The sequence below is a fragment of the Thermobia domestica genome, chromosome 4 (genome assembly GCF_964235325.1).
Source record: "Thermobia domestica chromosome 4, izTheDome1.hap1.1, whole genome shotgun sequence".
Classification (NCBI taxonomy): Eukaryota; Metazoa; Arthropoda; class Insecta; order Zygentoma; family Lepismatidae; genus Thermobia; species Thermobia domestica.
In genome coordinates, this window is record NC_137457.1 from 11375240 (window position 1) to 11393270 (window position 18031).

At 33.8% G+C, this 18031-nt stretch overlaps 1 protein-coding gene across 8 annotated transcripts in view; it reads left to right on the forward strand.

The window, feature by feature from the left end:
• The window catches only part of LOC145683716 (uncharacterized), a 143880-nt gene that overhangs the window by 11204 nt on the left and 114645 nt on the right, over nucleotides 1-18031 (forward strand). For 4 of the 8 annotated variants that reach the window (XM_081755171.1, XM_081755172.1, XM_081755177.1 and 1 more), the window contains exons 3-7: nucleotides 7020-7040; nucleotides 8255-8299; nucleotides 9504-9554; nucleotides 11491-11526; nucleotides 12317-12352. In XM_081755171.1, the coding sequence (XP_081611297.1) occupies nucleotides 7020-7040; nucleotides 8255-8299; nucleotides 9504-9554; nucleotides 11491-11526; nucleotides 12317-12352 (189 nt within the window). The remainder of the gene's footprint in view (nucleotides 1-7019; nucleotides 7041-8254; nucleotides 8300-9503; nucleotides 9555-11490; nucleotides 11527-12316; nucleotides 12353-18031) is intronic. The other 4 variants (XM_081755174.1, XM_081755179.1, XM_081755173.1 and 1 more) reach the window with 3 other exon arrangements.

Below are 18031 nucleotides of genomic sequence, written 5' to 3' on the forward strand. Positions count from 1 at the left end.
GTCCTTGGGATCTAAGTCTAATTGATAGAAACTGGAGTGTAAATCAAAGGAGTTGAACCAAACTGAGTCAGAAAGAGACTCGAGAACGTCCTGTATATCTTCTAAAGGAGAAGCTATTGTTCTGGAACGGGAGTTAAGGCCCCTGAGATCAAAAACGGCCCTTAGCTCAGTTATGGAATTTGGTTTTAAAACAAATAATATGTTATTTCTATACTGAGAATCTGATTGTTCAAACACTCCTTGATTAATGAGGCGCAGGACGAGCTCTCTTGCTCGCGGTCTAAGTCTGTGTGGAATGACGAATTGGGGGGACTGAAAGGGAACGTCTGATTCTAAGTCTAACGTGGCCGAAAAGGTGGGTATTTTTGTAAAATCATTGTCGTGCCATTGAAAAAGAAAAGCATATTCAGAAAGTAGCGCCTTCATTTGAGCAGTTTGATGTTCGTTCATGTCAGGGGAAAAGTGAAATTTGTTAATGTCAATGAGATGACCGATTTCTTTAAGGCGTTGTGCTTTGTGTCGTGAAGCGTCCTCGTCCGTGGGAAAATGAACCTGTCTGATGGTGTAAGCGTTAGTGTTTTGTTCCGGTGGTGAAAATATAGAACCAATAACAATGGGAGTATTGGCCTTTATAATCTGGGGACGAGACGAGACGTTTGCAAGTGGCAAAACAAGGTTATCTATGGAAACAACAGCATGCGTCATATAACAGTTACTTAAGTTTCGTAAGATAGGAGTATGTAGCCGGAAGGATGTATTTGGAAAGTGACCGTTAACCTTGAGAGGAACTGCTTTAGCTGAACGGGGTGGTATGACAAGTCTCCTACGTGCTTGAAAAACAATGTGAGGAGTGGGATGTTTTTTGAAAAAGTGAAATGTGTTTGTATTAACGCTGTGTATTGCATTATCGGCTGGAGGCATGCGACCTAGATGACGTAATGATAGGATGCCTTTGTCAAAATCAAGGGTTGCTTGATGGTCTTGAAGAAATTTACTGGAAAGGATAGCAGGAAAGTTTTTGAAAGGAACCAAACGAAAAAGTACAGAGTATTGATGACCATTAAAATTTAAGTTGAGAATGGTAGCACGGGAGAGATGTACCGGAGATGATGAAAGACCATTTAGAACCGTGTGAAGCTTAAAAGTACGAACCGAAGGGTCGAGTTGGTCGGCTGGAAAGAGACTGACTTCAGCACCAGAGTCAAGGCAAAAGAAAACATCCTTGGTCATGCAACGGGCTTTTACGTAAGGTAATTTGCCTTTGAAGTGCAACGGTAATTGGAGGTAATCTGAGGAAGAGGGAGGGGAAGAAGGGGATGAGGGAGAATTAAGCGCGAGGAGACTGGTGCGCTCTCGCGCTAATTTTTGGCGTTTTTTGGTTTATTGGTACGAGAGTTTGTGGAGACAGGGGAAGGGGAGGGGAGTGAGGGTAGGTGGGTAGGGGTAGGATATTGAAAAAAGGGATGATAGAATGGATATGGGGGAATGGGTATGGTTGGCTGTTGTGTAGTATAGACGTTTTGGGGTTGGGAAGAATGCTTATTAAAACGCTTATTGTTCTTTTACGAGAGTCGTTATTGTGATCATTTCGTGGAGTGTTACGAGTTGGGGGAGACTGAGGGACAGTTTGACAATGAGAGGAGGCGGTACATTGACAACAATGATATGGGTGTGTGGAGCAATGAGTACACGAGTTAGAAGAAGAAGAGGTCGGATTGGTGGAATGAGAATGTTGGAGACAGGAGGACGGCGGATGGGGTGAGAGGGACCGTGGAAAGGGAAGGGATTTATGGTTAGGAGAGAGGGTGTTGTGATTGTGAGGACTAGGAGAACGAGAACGGGTAGGAGCGAAATGAACAGAGGTAGGTTGAGAATTTGAAAGGGTGTTGAGATGAAGCTGTAACTGTGAAACTTGATGAGTTAGTTCTTGAATGGCGCTAGAAGTTGGGACATCTAAAGTTTGGCGTGAAAAGGAAGAGTCCGTTTCTCGCTTTTGGGCCATGAGCTGAGTGCGTTCTAAGGTTGTAACCTCATCAATAAATGTGGGATAGTCAGATATGGTGCGAGTGCCAAACCAACGTATGTTCTCGGGTGTCATACTCGACACGCATTCTAAAAGAAACTCCTGAAAATCTAATTGCGTGTATGCCTGATCTGCCAGAAATTTCTTTGCGAAAACGTAATGAGAAAGTGGTTCATTAGGGAGTTGAACTCGAGCCCTATACTGATGAATGCGAGATCGTGGAACCTGTTCGTCGCCAAATTGTTTTAGGAATTTTTGTTGGACGGTTGACCAGGGAAGGGTAGAGAGATTTTGGGTGGAGAACCAATGTTGAGCGGGTCCAGAAAGGGACTTTTCGAAAATCTTTATGCATTTTGAGTCATCCCAGTTATTGACCAGTGCGATCTTCAAAAAATTTTGTAAAAATAAATCCGCGCGTTGTTCCTTGGACGCACTGTATATATCGGGAATGATGGAAGAGATACCTGCCATATTGTTTGAATTTTGAGCTTGAGGTGTGTTTAAGGGAATGAAAGAAGCCTGACTGCGAGTCGTGGGCATGACAAGAGAATGTGAGAAATGAAATGACCACAATGGAGTTAACAAAGCAAAAAAGTGCCTTATATGTGTGAAAAGAGGAACACAGACACTAAGAACCACACGAGAGAGATTCCTCTGGGGGAGCCATAATATGTTTAATATGTTACTAATAATATGATACTAATTATGTTACTGAATGTAGCAACAATAAACTGTCACGTTAAGTAGTCAGAATTTTAATAAAATGACAAGTGTCATATATTTGTGGTATTTATTAAAACCGTCACCATAAATGTAAACGATATAGGTACAAACAATATTTACAAAATCATGATGTGAAATATAAGTAGTACACTGGTAGGGGTCTATCAAGGAGAAATCCCTGATACTCTCGTGTGTTTATAATGTCTTGTAGTCCTCCCTTCACGACATTTATGTCATGCAAAAGTTCATCAGCGCAAAGCTCATACTCACAAACACAGGCCTTCCATCACCGCTGTCAGTCCTGGGTGGTTCCTCTGGACGCAGAATAAATGTACCATACCACACTGTTAGCAGGTGTAGGTCGAATGATAATAATTTTTAAAAATGCCTGGTTTTATAGTATCACTAAAAACTGTTTTAGTTTTAACAAGGCACTGTTTATTCTGGAAAATATGTTTTTTTCAATTTAAAATAGACACCTTGAAGATTTTAACTAATATGTTTTGGACACCATCACCTTGAATAAGCTTGATATTATCACTTTGAAGGTTTTTATGTTTTGATGCCACTGAAAAATCCGTTTGCGTAGGACGTGTTGTTTTTCGTGGTTGTATCGTATTGTTAATCTTGATAGAATTTTCACAAGGAGAAATCACGATGTATATTAGTGTTTAATAATTTTAAACTTTTCATCGTTTGATGATTTTGGGAATATAATACATAGACGACTATTTTCTTCGCACATTGTTTTCGTAAGTTTCATCAATCGCAATTCAATAGAATTGGGTCAGTTGCGATAGGGTTTAGTAAAGTTTCGAAGATTGATATTTGACGAAATAAAAGCTTTCAGGTTAAATAAATTGGCACAAGGACGTCCAGCTTCTTTTTGATTTAAGATCTCATCTAATGGGTCATCAAAGTATGGTGATGCATTTCTAGGATTTATTCGATGTCACGACTGATTGCATGCTGATCTGCATTTATTTTTCCAGAACAACATTCAAATTTTCTGTGATTTGTCCCTTTTTACGGAGAAAAATCGTAATATTTTTATAACAAGGTGACTGAATTCTCTTTGGTAATATATTTGTAATAATATACCTTGTGTAAGAAGAACAAATGTTTTTCATAGGTTTTCGAAACATTTAGGTCTTTATAGAAAAAGGTATATAATCGCGCAGTTTTGCTGAATGTTCAGCAATCTGATTATACGAATTGTAACACTTCTTTACATCTTCTAGTTTGAACAGTCAGTTATCAAGCGTTTTGAAGCTTTTACTAGTATGACATAGTGGGGCGCGATGGCTCGGTGGTAGAGCGTTCACCTCCGGTTCTTGGGGTCCCAGCTCGAGTCATGCGGAATTTCCGGTGGACACACACTATGCTCGTGGGTTTTCTTGGGGTTCTCACGTTTTCTCCCACTTTCTTCATTCCACCACTTCATCCATTTCTCATCACCGTCTCCTTTAGCCTAACCGGCATAACTATGGGACGTAAAACTTTAAGATTTCATTTCAGTTTGACTTACTCTAAAATTTGAGAACAAACACAATATATTGAGCAAATAGCAAAATACATTTTAGTCACCTGATAGTAACACAACAGCAATCAGCCTTGCCACTTTACACGTAAAAAAATAAAAGCAGAATGTGTATGTGTGATGAATGTACTGCTGCGCGAAAGATTCTTTAATTAACTATCACATGCAGGGAATATTCAGAAAGCAGGTTTAGTCATGTTAATAAAAGGTGATTTTTTAAATTCAAGGTTGATACTCTTTTCCGTAGAGCAACAGACTTCGTTTTGTTATTTGTGGCTATACGGAGCCATTTTGACATTTACAGCAATATGGCTATCATACGATATTCCATGTAACGCGTACTAAAACTAGTGAAGAAAATTGTCCCTGTAGACTGCCGTATTTTGAATTTACTCGTGATGGGCAAGCTTAGAAGCTTCCATGTCTTCACTGAACATTGCACAACAATACTGAACTGATTGACGAGATATGACGTTGTCTTTATTGGGGCTCTGTAAGCGTTGGTGAGTAGCTGAGTACGACACCTATCGACCCATTCATAATACAAGACAGCATGTACTTCTATTTGGAATTGTGATTTACTACACGTTTTTCTGGTACCTGGTTTGCCCTCAACTAAATTTGGAACTTATGTCAAGATTTTCTACATTTTCTGCGTTTTTCACATTAGTCGTGTATCTCTCTCCCTCTGTCGCGACTTCAGGAAAAATTTTATTTTTTTGTGGTAATGTGTTTAAGGTTTTATCTTGCAATGTCGTTTACCTGAAATAATGAATATGAATGTTATTGAAATGCCCCTTCAAAATTCACATGAATGTACTTTGGGGTATTTGAATATGAACTTTTAACATTTATAATTGAAATTTTAAATTAAATTTTGCACGTACAGTAATACATGGAACGCTAAATATATAAATCTTTCCAATCTAAAATAATGATTCTCTCAGCTCCACGTAATCCCCAATGAGATTGAACCATTTTTCTTAAGGTTGCACCTATTTCCTCTAAACCTTTATAATTCAGAGCTATGACTATTTAGCACTCTTTTCACATTCTGTTTTATAACATTCTCCTTGCAGTGTAGACTTTAACACTGGATAAAGATGGAAATCATTCGGAACTAAACCCAAGGGGTATAGAAAGTGGTAAATCCCTTAAGCCGCAATTCTTCAATTTTGTGTAATGTTTGCGCTGCTTAGTACTGGTGAGATTATCGTCAAGAAGAGAAACAGCAGTAAACAGGAAACCAGGTCACTGATGTCGAATTACACTTTGCAGTTTATACAAAGTTTTACAATACTGGTCAGCATTATTCCTAATTCAGCGATCTCGTAAGACGAATGCTGATAGCATTAGAGAAAATGGCAAGAAGCACCTTTCCATTTTATCAATCCATTTTGAACTTCTTCCACATAAGAGATTGTTTATGATTTCATGCCATAGTAATTCACTTGTATTCTGGAGTGTAATAACGGCGAAAGACCTTATCCTCTGCCACAATGCACATAAGGAATGCATTGCGTTATTGCTGGTATCTCGTTACGTCTTCAAGGCTGCAATTCGTTATCATCTTCCGACTATATCGCTACTCAGTTGACGAAGGTCTTGGGCTCATTTTACGATATTAAATTTTATACTGAATAATGTGACAATCTCTTCCAACAGAAAAGTTCAACTTTTGTGCATCTTTGTGTACCTTTACTCTATCGTATTCTTGACCAAAGTCATCTACTTTGGCAATGTTCTCAGTAGTGTCATTCGAAAATCCTCTGGTTCAAACTTGGTCAAAAAAGTATACCCTGCCTTCATGCAAACACTTGCGTCAAAGGATTGCCATTTACACAGTCACTATGGAATCACCTTAAACAGAAAGAAGTTCCTTAATGTTAGGAAGTAAGCCATTTGACTTTTCATATAAAATGACAGCACACACTTCTTCTTTACACAAGCTTACCAACGTGTGCATGCTCCTTCAAAGCGTCTGAAATTATGACGGTAGACTGCACTTTCCAAACAAGCATTTTCTTTCCGCACTTGTGCGCAGGCCCCTTCATGGGTGATAACGAATCGATTATTGTTTCTTGCAGACGAATGGTGGCGCTTGTCAACCTCATGTTTCTTTCTAATTGCATTCCTTTGTAGAAACTTTACAACAGATTGAAACTTATTTTGAACGTCCCTTGTATAACTACGATTGAGTCGTTCAGTTCTAAAATGGCTCTTTTTAATTTATATCAAATACAAAAAAAGCAAAAAAAAAAAAAAAAAACAAAACTGTAGGATCGATTCATTTGCAAAACTTGAAATATTTGGGGATGTTCAAATTTTCCACGTAAACACACTGAAGTTATTCCCAGTTATACAAAACATACAGATCTTATTTTTTTGCAATTTTTCTGCGATTTACTGTAAATGGACAAGAGTCATTTTGAAACTGGGCGACTAATTGTTTATATACATCGTAACAGTAAGGTAATATTTTTATATTTGATTACACGTATACACAGGCACACAAACAAAAAAATATTGTAAAAATTGTAAATATGGTAAAACATTGTTGCGAGTTAAGGTTGGAAAGTTACATATTGATTCTTATAGTCTCCAAATAACCAGTATAGTATTTCAGTAATCGTAAATCGTTAATATTTTGTTATAATACTATCATGTTTGACTATTGAACTATATGTTTTAAAAAGCAGTAACCGCCCCTTAATGTATCATACTTTCCCATAGGAGAAGATAAAGACCTTTTGGGTAAGTACCAGATGTTTCCTTCTATTGAAAGTGAATTCCCAGCACGAGAACGGATTGTTTCACTGCTTCCCATATATTCAAATGGTAAAAATATTCTTTTATTTTTATTATAATGAATATAAATATAGAAGATTTATTTATAACGAAGAATTTTCATATTACCGTGGTCAACATCCCTATCATATTCACATTAATGCTAGATGAATATGGCTCCATATATGTATTAAGATCGGCTGAAATCTATCGTATACGCCTCGTATGATTGGGAATATAATTCAAATCATTTATTGTATATTTTCAATTTGTGAGCATAGATAGGTAATCTATTTACTTTGACTTGTGTTTCTGTGTATACATTATTAGGTATTCCACAGATTTATGGAACTGAATAATTTCATTTCTCTCTCTATCTGAATAGAACGTGAAATATGTTATTATATTAGGTGCTAATACAAAGGTCACGTAAGGGAATATCTTTCATCAATTTCGTAACTTGTTTCATGTTCTCTCAGACGTGAGCATATGACGAGTCGTGTAAATATAGAATATTAAATATAATACCTCAAGTTCAATCAATACCTGCTACAAAATGCTTGTGCTTATTTATGTTCAAACATGGAACAAAGAATAAAGTGTCATTAGCATTTTAAGTCCAAAGGAAACTTGAGGTGTCCAAGTCATATCATTGTAGCATTATGTCGATTTTGGTCCACTAAGCGCAGTAACAACATCACACATGGTTTAAAAACAATGAATTGGTCGCTTAATTAGGTAGTGGTGAAACAAACCTGACTGATGCCAATTTGAAAAATATATTAAATTTTAGCATGCCGTCATAATATAGATTCCGTGATTTGATGCTGAGTTCATATTTAATGGCATACATTTGCGTACTGTTTAAATAAACGGTGGAAGTAAGATCAAGCTTACCAGTGTCCAACTATTGCGTATGTTTATCCTTAAATTGAACTGTGTCCGTAAGAGGAATTTTTAAATTTATGTTTATAAATAATAGCCCTCGTGAAAGTAATTACAACGCTAGTTCTACTTGTTTTACTATTGGATAAAAAAGCTTACTTTGCTTATTATATATTATGCTTTAGCAACAGCAATTGATTATAGTATTACAAAGGTAAATGAAGGATATTTACGATAGTTTTCATCTGTATCAACTCTGGTGACCTTATTGTAATATATACATGTATAACTTTCAGTGTCTAATTATGTCAGGGAAGGAGAAGATAATACACACGAAAACGGTACGTACATTTACATAACATGAATGAAACTTGAATGAGAGAATTTATGTGTGAATTTAGCTTAATGTACATGAATATAGCAAGTTATCACCAAAACTTGTTATATTTTAGCAAATAGTTATTTCTATTGGAAGAAAAATCGGAAAAATGTCATCTAGTATGGCAATTCAGAACTACGAATTAGTTGTGAAAAGAAATGTTTGATTATTTGTGTACTAGATTCTGATGTCATCTTAAAGTAGGTCGTTCTAAGTAACATTCTTTTGAGAGATAACCATGACCCAAAAAATGCAATTAAATTTGCTTTTAAAAAGCTGTGCAGTATGTTTATTCACATGCAAAATTGTGATGTGCAAATGAAATAAATTATTTATATCCGAATTTCAATGCATGTTTGCGGAAAGATTTATAGAACAGTAATATTCTTTCCACTGTCTCTTTGTCGACAAACATAACTGCAGAAACTGAACAAGATAATAAGTCATAGTTTCTTAATACGATTCGGTGTTAAAATATTACATTTCGTCTCCGTACTTGAATCTGATTTTAAAAAGTAGTGTAACTATATCATTTCTGGCATCAATATTAATTACAAGAAACCAAAAATATTGGTTGAAACATAGTTAGAAATTGTAATTTGACAGGAAGTGTAGAGACTCAGAAAACTCAAGAATATATACTTTCTGCTCTTTTTAGTACTCTGAGATCATAAGTGGTTGATGTTCACAACATTTTGTTTGAATAGCGACCCTCATCGGGCAAAGTGTCAAAAAGGAAAGTAATAGAAAGTTTATAGAAAAAAGTTCAATTTAGAATCTGTTGTAATCGGCTTTGCCTGAAATGTGATTTCTCTTTCTCAACTTTGATCGCTACAGAGAAATAATGGTAGTATTAGGACGAAAATGGTGTTATGACACTGATTCAAGAACTCTAGAACGGATGAATTTCCTGTTCTTATACATCTGCTAGAATCGACAATTGTAAAATGTACTACATATATCAGTTCTAATACAGCCATTAGAGTAAAGAAACGGTTAAAAATAATAGAAGGTCTTTCGGTTGACATGGAGTTTGTTTTGCGAGATACAAATCTCTTGCTTTCTAATTTTAATGTTGATTTCTCGTATTTGTTTAATCCATATTCAAATTTAATTAACTTTGGATTCAGTTAGCCTCTAATCGTTAACCTTCTATCTCTTTTAAGGAAGACCTAAGAAAAGCATTTCATTTACTGGTTCAGATTTGAGAAAGATCAGTAAGTATTTTGTAATTTATGTTAAATGAATCACACATATTCTATTTTAAGTCAAAACTTTTTAAATACAATAATGCTAGAAGTTGCAATACTACAAATTCAAAGTCGTCCATAAAATTTAAATAATTTTGAGAAATTACGAAAGATACTTGCATGTTCGAAGCACAATGCGGTATGTATAAATTTAATGAAGCCTTTAGCCCCTATAAACTTCAATACTTTTCAGTTGTAATTAGAAACAACGATCAACCGAGGAATGGGTGAAAATATATACTTCTGAAAAAAGACAAGGTGAGCTTTTCTTAATATGCAATATTAAGGTTTATTGTTGGTATCATTCTATAATAGAATGCAATTTTTCCTCTTTGCTCAAACCAGCTAAGACACATGCCTCATTAATATAGTAATTATTAATGCCACGAGTTTAATATTGCCAATGTTATAGATTCTGCTTTCTTGGAATATACATGAAGAATGTAATCATTGTTTCGTTACTAATTATGAAGTATATGAAACCCGAAACTTCAATGCTGTATTCACAAAACTTATTCGTAGACTTCTGTTCTTATCTATTTGAATTAAATTTTAGTTTCCGCATATTATATTTAATAATATAACACTGCGAAGTGTGTTACCTAACCGAGCGCAAATACTAAAACACTAATCCCAATAAGAGGCACCTCAGCAAAAATACGTACTTTTCAATAGATCCTATACTGAATAGTTTAGCATTTGTTTAAAGAATTAGAATGTTCAAATGATCATGAAGAACGTTTGTTTTTTTTATTGTAAATCAACGACAGAACAATACAAGTTGGATCTGAGAAACGTTTCACAACATCAAATTTTATTAAATTCAGAAAGTTTGTGAAAAGGAAACAGCTTTATGTCTAGCAAGAAAACTTTAATATCCATTATCGAAGTTAAGAGAAAGTCAAACATCATTTACAGCTAACAATTAGCAGACCATTTCTTAGATTAACTTTAAGCATAAGTTCTGACATTTTTCTAAAAAAAAATCAATAAATGACATCTCCTGAGTTCATTCCCGAATTACAAAGTAAATAGATTTCTCGTATACCAACAAAAACTACATGCATATTTCTTATGCCAAATTAATAAGCTCGTCACGTTTTATAATAATTACTTTGTTAAATGTTTAAGAGAAAGTTCTTTGAAATGAAATTCTCTAGCTGGACGCTTTTTACCACAGCTTTTTAAATATCATTGTATCTTTTTAAGATATATATAGTTTTCCAAGTGTCTTGTCATGAAGAAACCTCTACTGTACCCAGTTGATTTTTTTCGGTTAGCTATTAAAACTCTCCACTAAAGACGGGGTTTGTTCTTTCCAAAAAGTTTAACAATGTACAGGAATATTAAGTCTTATACAAGAACTACGTCAGTATATATGTATATATATAAACCGGAAGTTAATGTAGTTGTTGAATCTTTAGTTTCATTATTAATTGTCGTAATTACAAAATTGTAACAAATGTGTGCTTCCTCAACATTGGTGCAGTATAACAACAATATATGTTATCTCAAACTTTGTTTCTAGTAATACTAATATTAAAAGTTAAGTACTTTTTCCACTTCCAATATCAACTCATGTAGCACCAATATAAGAACAAGAGAAGACACATGATAATTTGATATTCAAAATTCCCAAAAAGACGTTTGATGTATCGACTATGCGCTGTATTAATAAACTTTACTCTTATCTACACTTCTTTTAATTCTCAGTTTACTTTACAAACAAGAATTTGATATACAAAAGTGTGTAATACTGTAATGTGCAATAATTGAGATATTTCCTATCAATGTATCAATAATCAAGTGTTCGTATTAATTTTTAGGATGTGTACGAAACATATGTGAATGTTTAATGTTTCAAGATAATTTCAACTTTTATAATAATACACTTACTTTTCAGATCCAAACGAAGTTTACAAAATTGCTGTTAAAGATGGTATATTTTTGAATTATACTTTTAAAATTAGAAGTTTTCGTTAAATAAAGACTTAAAGAAATCAAATAGAAATATCAATATTAATATTACACTTATGCTGTTCCTTAATAAATAAAAATGAAAAAAATAAGTCAGGATTAACAAGTATGTTTGACGTAAATGCTCGGAACAAAAGATAATTCTAAAGGGATTTTAGAAATTTTTGATTGGAACTTCTGTGATTTCTGTTATGTTTTACTAATTTGTCTACTAGGTTATCTACGTCTCTCATAGTCTTGGCACTCAAAGGAACTCTAAACTAAAAATCAGCCATATAGCAAGGGTTATTATAGGTTTAAATTTGTATGTATTTTCAAGAAAAATGAAGAGTTCATTAAAATAAATATCCGTGGAAAGTTTGTAGATCGTTAGAAGGCCGTTTCTGTATTCATGAGCACAAACTGTGATTAGAGAATTCTGATTTCAACACAATCTTTTCCATTCCTTCAAATCATAAAAATTGTTATAATAATGTATTCTTATATATTTTAATTATTTTATTCCTCTTCGCTAATACTTGCTTAAATATTTTCTTTACATGTTCTACTCAAGTTAACGGAGGCAATTTGCCACTAAAAATAATTAAGCATAGTTGAAATTATGATTCTCTGTGGCACTTTTGTCACATAATTAGAGGCTAATGTGAAGTTTTCATATTGGACAACATTCATTATTTCCACGATAGACAAGAAATGATATATTTTGCATAATGCCATACAATATTACAAAATAAATATTCTATCACTTTTAGGGAGACAACGAGCTTATAATGCTTTTAAGCCATCCAGTAAGTATATGGTTAACTTATTTCTTATATTTTCCTCTTACCTGTTATTGTGGTATATGACAATTTAAGTATGTAATATGAACTTTACAATTTCATAATTTCGGGCAATGTGCGCATAATATAAAGCATGACCCTGTTAATTAAGTAACATTGCGGTGGGGAGGGGAAACAAAAGATCATTCTGTCACGTTTTCCATGTGTAATGATAACCTTTTCTCCATGTACAAAAAAGGATTGGTAAGATACATTTTTCATATTAATAGTTGCTTTAGGGCGAGTAATTTTATGAGAAAAGTGCAAAAGCAAATTGTTTCAATATATGAAGATAATGCTTTAGTATTATAAAAATTCCACTATAACACTAAAATAACATGAAATAAATTGTATATGTGGTATTGATATAGCAGCATAGTACAAAACATCACCAATAAAATATTGCTTGGTCGGCTTGTGACTTTAATGATAGTGAACAAACCCATTTGGAGCCAGCGTCCTATTTTTAGAACACTTGATATTTTATTTTTTATAACAAAGACGAGGAAAGTTTTCGAGTTCTGCTAATTACAGGGAGCAATTGGAGACCTGCCCTAATTTACTGTAATTTTTTTATATATTTTTCCTTCCCCTCTGTAAAAGATGGACTCTTAAATTTACCTGTGTGAGTTACTTTATTTGGGTATGGTTCTGGGAACGTTATTTCTTTGTTTTTAATGCAAACAATGCATTTGGTTATATGTGTCAGGTAGCAATAGGTATGCGGCAATCAGACTGTAGGAAAGTTATTTTAGTTCTGTTATAACTTTCAGTGCTAGAGATGTTGACACATTAGTGTCATATAAATAGGACGCTGGTCCAAATCAATATATTACCAATAAAAGCGAATATATAGATAGAGCAACGCCCTTTATTTTTTCGCGTTCTTACGCTTATCATTCATTGTTCAACACCTGAAAACTTCAATTTTTTTGCTTTTCTCAATTGAATGCAATCTGTATCTAAGCTTTAGTATAGCTACAGTAGAGAAATAAGCGGTAGGAAAAGAAAATTGCTCTATAATAATGTTCAAATTTGAAGAAAAATGGACGCATCATACACAAAGCTTCCCCAATTTCGTGTACAAACTGACAGAAACTTGACCGAACTGAAAGAGAAATGTTGTAAACAAATCACAGAGATATTCTATTGTATTTTCAACAGACACACATTGCAATACAGCTATAATGAGGGAGACAGTTCTTTATAGTGTGGAGATAAAGAACGATCATCATTTTCTGTTGTGCGGTTATAAAACTTGTTATAAAAAATTGATCTCTGTTAGGGAAACGATATGAAGATAAAAGGAGAGTGCTCGTGGCAATATACATAACGATAGAGAAAATTTTTCTTTAGATTGCAGAGTGGTTCTCAATATACCACACATCGTAGATGATCCGAAAAATCTTGTGCTATATTTTGAGTATTTCTTCGCAAGTAGAGATCTGCTAATTCAACTTCGTGAGTTGGGATTCAGAGCAACCGTTACTCTGCAAACCGTTACTTGTGTGTCTCAGTATCCACTGACTGATTCAAAAGAGTTGAGTAAATATGCACGGAGTTCACATGAATACAGATTCGACTAGGAGGTAAGTTCATAATGCCAAGTGGCATGTTGTAATTGGCACAAATTTTGAAAATACATCGTGTTTCGCGAACGAAGAGATGGAACCGACTACATCATGAACATATTAGAATTGAGCTTCCTTACATTATAACAACCAGATGAGAGGTATCGACCACCTCAATTTGCTACATATTGATATAACAGACAATGCGTGAAATTTACACGAATTATTAACATGAAGATTAACTCGTGATTTTCGTGTGTGAAGAAACCAACTCTGTCCAATATGCATCTTGTGAAATTGAGGAACAACATTTCTGTCAAATTATATCAAACTTGGTGATCACTTGTTCAAATGTATTCAATGATGTACGCCGCGCTGGAAGGGGTTACTTCATTATCGAAAAGAAGACGTAAATATACCATGATAATGAATGCACTACAAAACCATGATCATACTTTGAAAATTGTAATGTCACATTATGTTTAAAAGCGTTTCGTGGAATACCACGAAGGTAAAGAAAAATAAACTTCAATCAAAGTCGAACACGTGTAACAAACTAGCACAGGTAGATCGAAATTACAAAATAGCAATTACCTGTGCTTTAAACGTAATTGTTGGATGTTCTAAATACTGGTACTTGTATGTTCTGTTTTGTTGTGTGCCATATATCGTATTTTGTATAATTTTCGTAAATAAACGTTAATTGAAAACACACACACACACACACACACACACACACACACATATATATATATATATATATATATATATATATATATATATATATATATATATATATATATATATATATATATATATATATATATATAATCAGGAAGACTTCGTGCTTCGATAGACCGGCCGTGATCACTCAATGCCTTGAAGCACTTAGTGGTAACAATTTGAATTGCTTCATTAAAACAATAGAATGCAATTAGTTAAAAATATGTCGTCTCTAGTATATCAGAAAGGGCCAGCGTCCTATTTATAGGACAGGGGTAAGTCACATCTGATGCGCAGGAAAAATTAACATGTTATATTTTCGTGATACTTACGCAATAATAAACTAAATTAACTTCATAAAATGAAATAAATCAGAAAAATAATAATTTGGTCCCAAATGGGTAATGACGATGAATATTTTTTTTTTACAATATCAAAATGAAACCCATGAGAGTTATGTTAGAAATCGAACCTAATAATCGGTATATACTTCTCAATGCGTTTTTAATTGGAATCTTATTAATTTTATTACCTTTGCTAGCAAATTGTCACTCATTTCTAATCTTTAACAGAATTCGGAAAGGATTTGCTGATTGAACACGTGAATCAAGGAAACATAAACTGAACATAATTCTTTAGTAAATAAAGTTATATAAAATTAGGTACTTTTCCTAGCCAAGAAGTTATGTTTCATACAAAACCAAAGTTTCATGAAGATTGAGAGAAATCTAGCAGAGTGACGGAAGGCACAAAGTTATGCCAGAAAACTTACGTCTTAATTATCACGATACTATTCATTCGGTACTAGCATTGAAGGCAGAATGGAGACGGTGAACTTTATGTGTATTAACACATTATTGGAGTCAAAGTATCGTACGCGTGCTTAGGTGTATCGAAACATATAATAACATTTTTATATTGCAATGCTTCTGTATATAACCCCGACGCGTTACTGGGGTTCATATCAAACGTTGCTGTCGTTGTTTACTATTTTGACTCTTCACTTAGGTAACTTATGCCTCCACATCGAATGAAACATCATCTAATTTGAGTCATCTTTAGATACAAAATGATATGAACCAGAATCGAACCTGGGGAAACGTGATGTTAATAGAATGGCTTGCTTTGTTCTAATATACCAATACAGTTGTATATTCTACAATAGGATTACTTTGGAAACGGTCGTATATTAGGTGTTTGAAGTAAGTAATAGAGAGGTCTTCGTTCACTTTCAGCAACTTATGTATCATACTTCCTACATACGGCTATATTGAGTTGTGTAATTATTTTATGACCGTATACAACAGTATACAGCATTTACAGTGTAACCTCAAAATAACGGATACCAATGAGACATGAAATTTTGTCTGTTATTGAGAGGCGTCCGTTACAGAAAGGTCACAGGAATTTAATTTCTCAGAACCGTAAATGTACGCAGTAATATAAGTAAATACATTAATAATGGGCGTAAATACGTAAAATTCAGTATGAAAATACACTATTTGGTATGTATTTGAATTACTGAAAGAGATGAAGGAGAAACTAATTTCTATTAAATAATACTATTGTTGGGGGATGTGTTAATATATTCGTATACTGCAGACGATAATGCGTATATGATAATTTTCTTAAGTACATTTCATCACCCTGCAAAAAATACATTAATTCACATACTGCATATCAACTGATTAAGAATAATGTGACAAAGATGTTTGGATATTTTCCTACATTGGACGGTAAATTGGGAGAAAAAGCTTTTAAAATTTATTTCAAATTCTTAAACCCTTCTGAAAAGATGCGTTAGGATCCAAGTAACCTGCTAAACACTTTTGTTTAGCTATTAATGCATGCTTTGCTTTCTACAAGGATAATAAAACTCATTAGCAAATATTTTTTGAGAATTCTCAGTACAGTTGCGAAAACAAACATGACTGTATGTAACTGTGTGTGTATGTTGGTATACTGGCGCGGTATCTTCGTTGCGGAATGTATGAAAAGGCAAGTTATTGTGAGTGAATATGTTTATTGACCCAGCCCCAACAACAAAAATATCCTCTTAGAGAAAGTGAAAATGGACCCGAGAAACTAAAACCCAGACTTGCTCCAGTATTATAAGTAAAATTAAAAATATTGCTTTTCAAAAAAAAAAAAAAAAAAAAAAAAAAAAAAAAAAAAAAGAGAGAGAGAGAAAACATTGCTTATTTTACAATAACAAACAATGTTTTGTTATCTATTCAATTGTCGGGACAGATGCAAGGCCCAGAGAAAAAAGGACTAAATTTGTTAGAGACAGCAAGACCTTGTGCGCAGAATTCTTGGCTACATGACTAAACCTGTATGAGTGTTATTGCTTATTGAAGGTTTCCTGGGATTCCCACCAGAAAGCAGTTTATTGCGGGCATAAGAAATGTAGAATTTCAAGTTTAGCTTGAAGCTGTTCTGTTTGGTGGTTCACCAGGTCTACACTCATTATAGATACTCTCACGAGGAAAACATTTGTCTGTCTATTGTAATATATCGCAAGAACCGAGAATAATTTGTGTCAGTTTTGAAGTGTATATTGAAACGGTTGTGTCGGGAAGGATTGTAAGCGTCCATATCTAAGAGTGTCCGTAAAAGGGAGGGCTTTTAAAGTAAGGGAACATATATTTTCAAGCGGGCAAACATATGTCTGTATTATAGAGGTGTCCCTTATTAAGTCATGCCTGTTAAGGGATATTTCGCTAAATCAGGAGAAAAGTTATACTTTATTTGGATATAATAAAGTCAGTTATATTAAGCAAAAAGTTTCCCATATCAATATGTTATATTATCAAGTGTTTGGACCAATATTTAATGCAAAATTTGTTATTTGTAGCACATATTGTAATTGTTCTACACAGCAGTTATATATTCTGTTTGAATGTGGTAGAATTACCTTCCTATTGATATGCTGCATGTGATAGTCGTTTCTTCGGATGGGGAAATATTTTAGAGAAACACGCTATAAGTTACCTTCTATCAAACTTACTGTAAATAAATGAACTGTTATGGCCTATTAGCCTTAATATATGTACAACTAATGCAATGGATAGATAATATTTAGGTATAAAACCAAATCCTATTCCTAATCCTTATACGTAGCTTTATACCTCATGTCCACAAAATTCGTAGTCATGCACAATTATTTTGAACCTCCGCTAATGTCTCTGTACCTTCCTTTACTATTAACTTAGAACATAATACTTTGTAATCACACCGCTACATTAAAGTAATATTTAAAACTGAAATATGTAACATTTTTACATATTAATTAGACAAACCTTGTAAGACTTTCTGTCCAAACAATACACTAATGTTGTAACAAAAAATT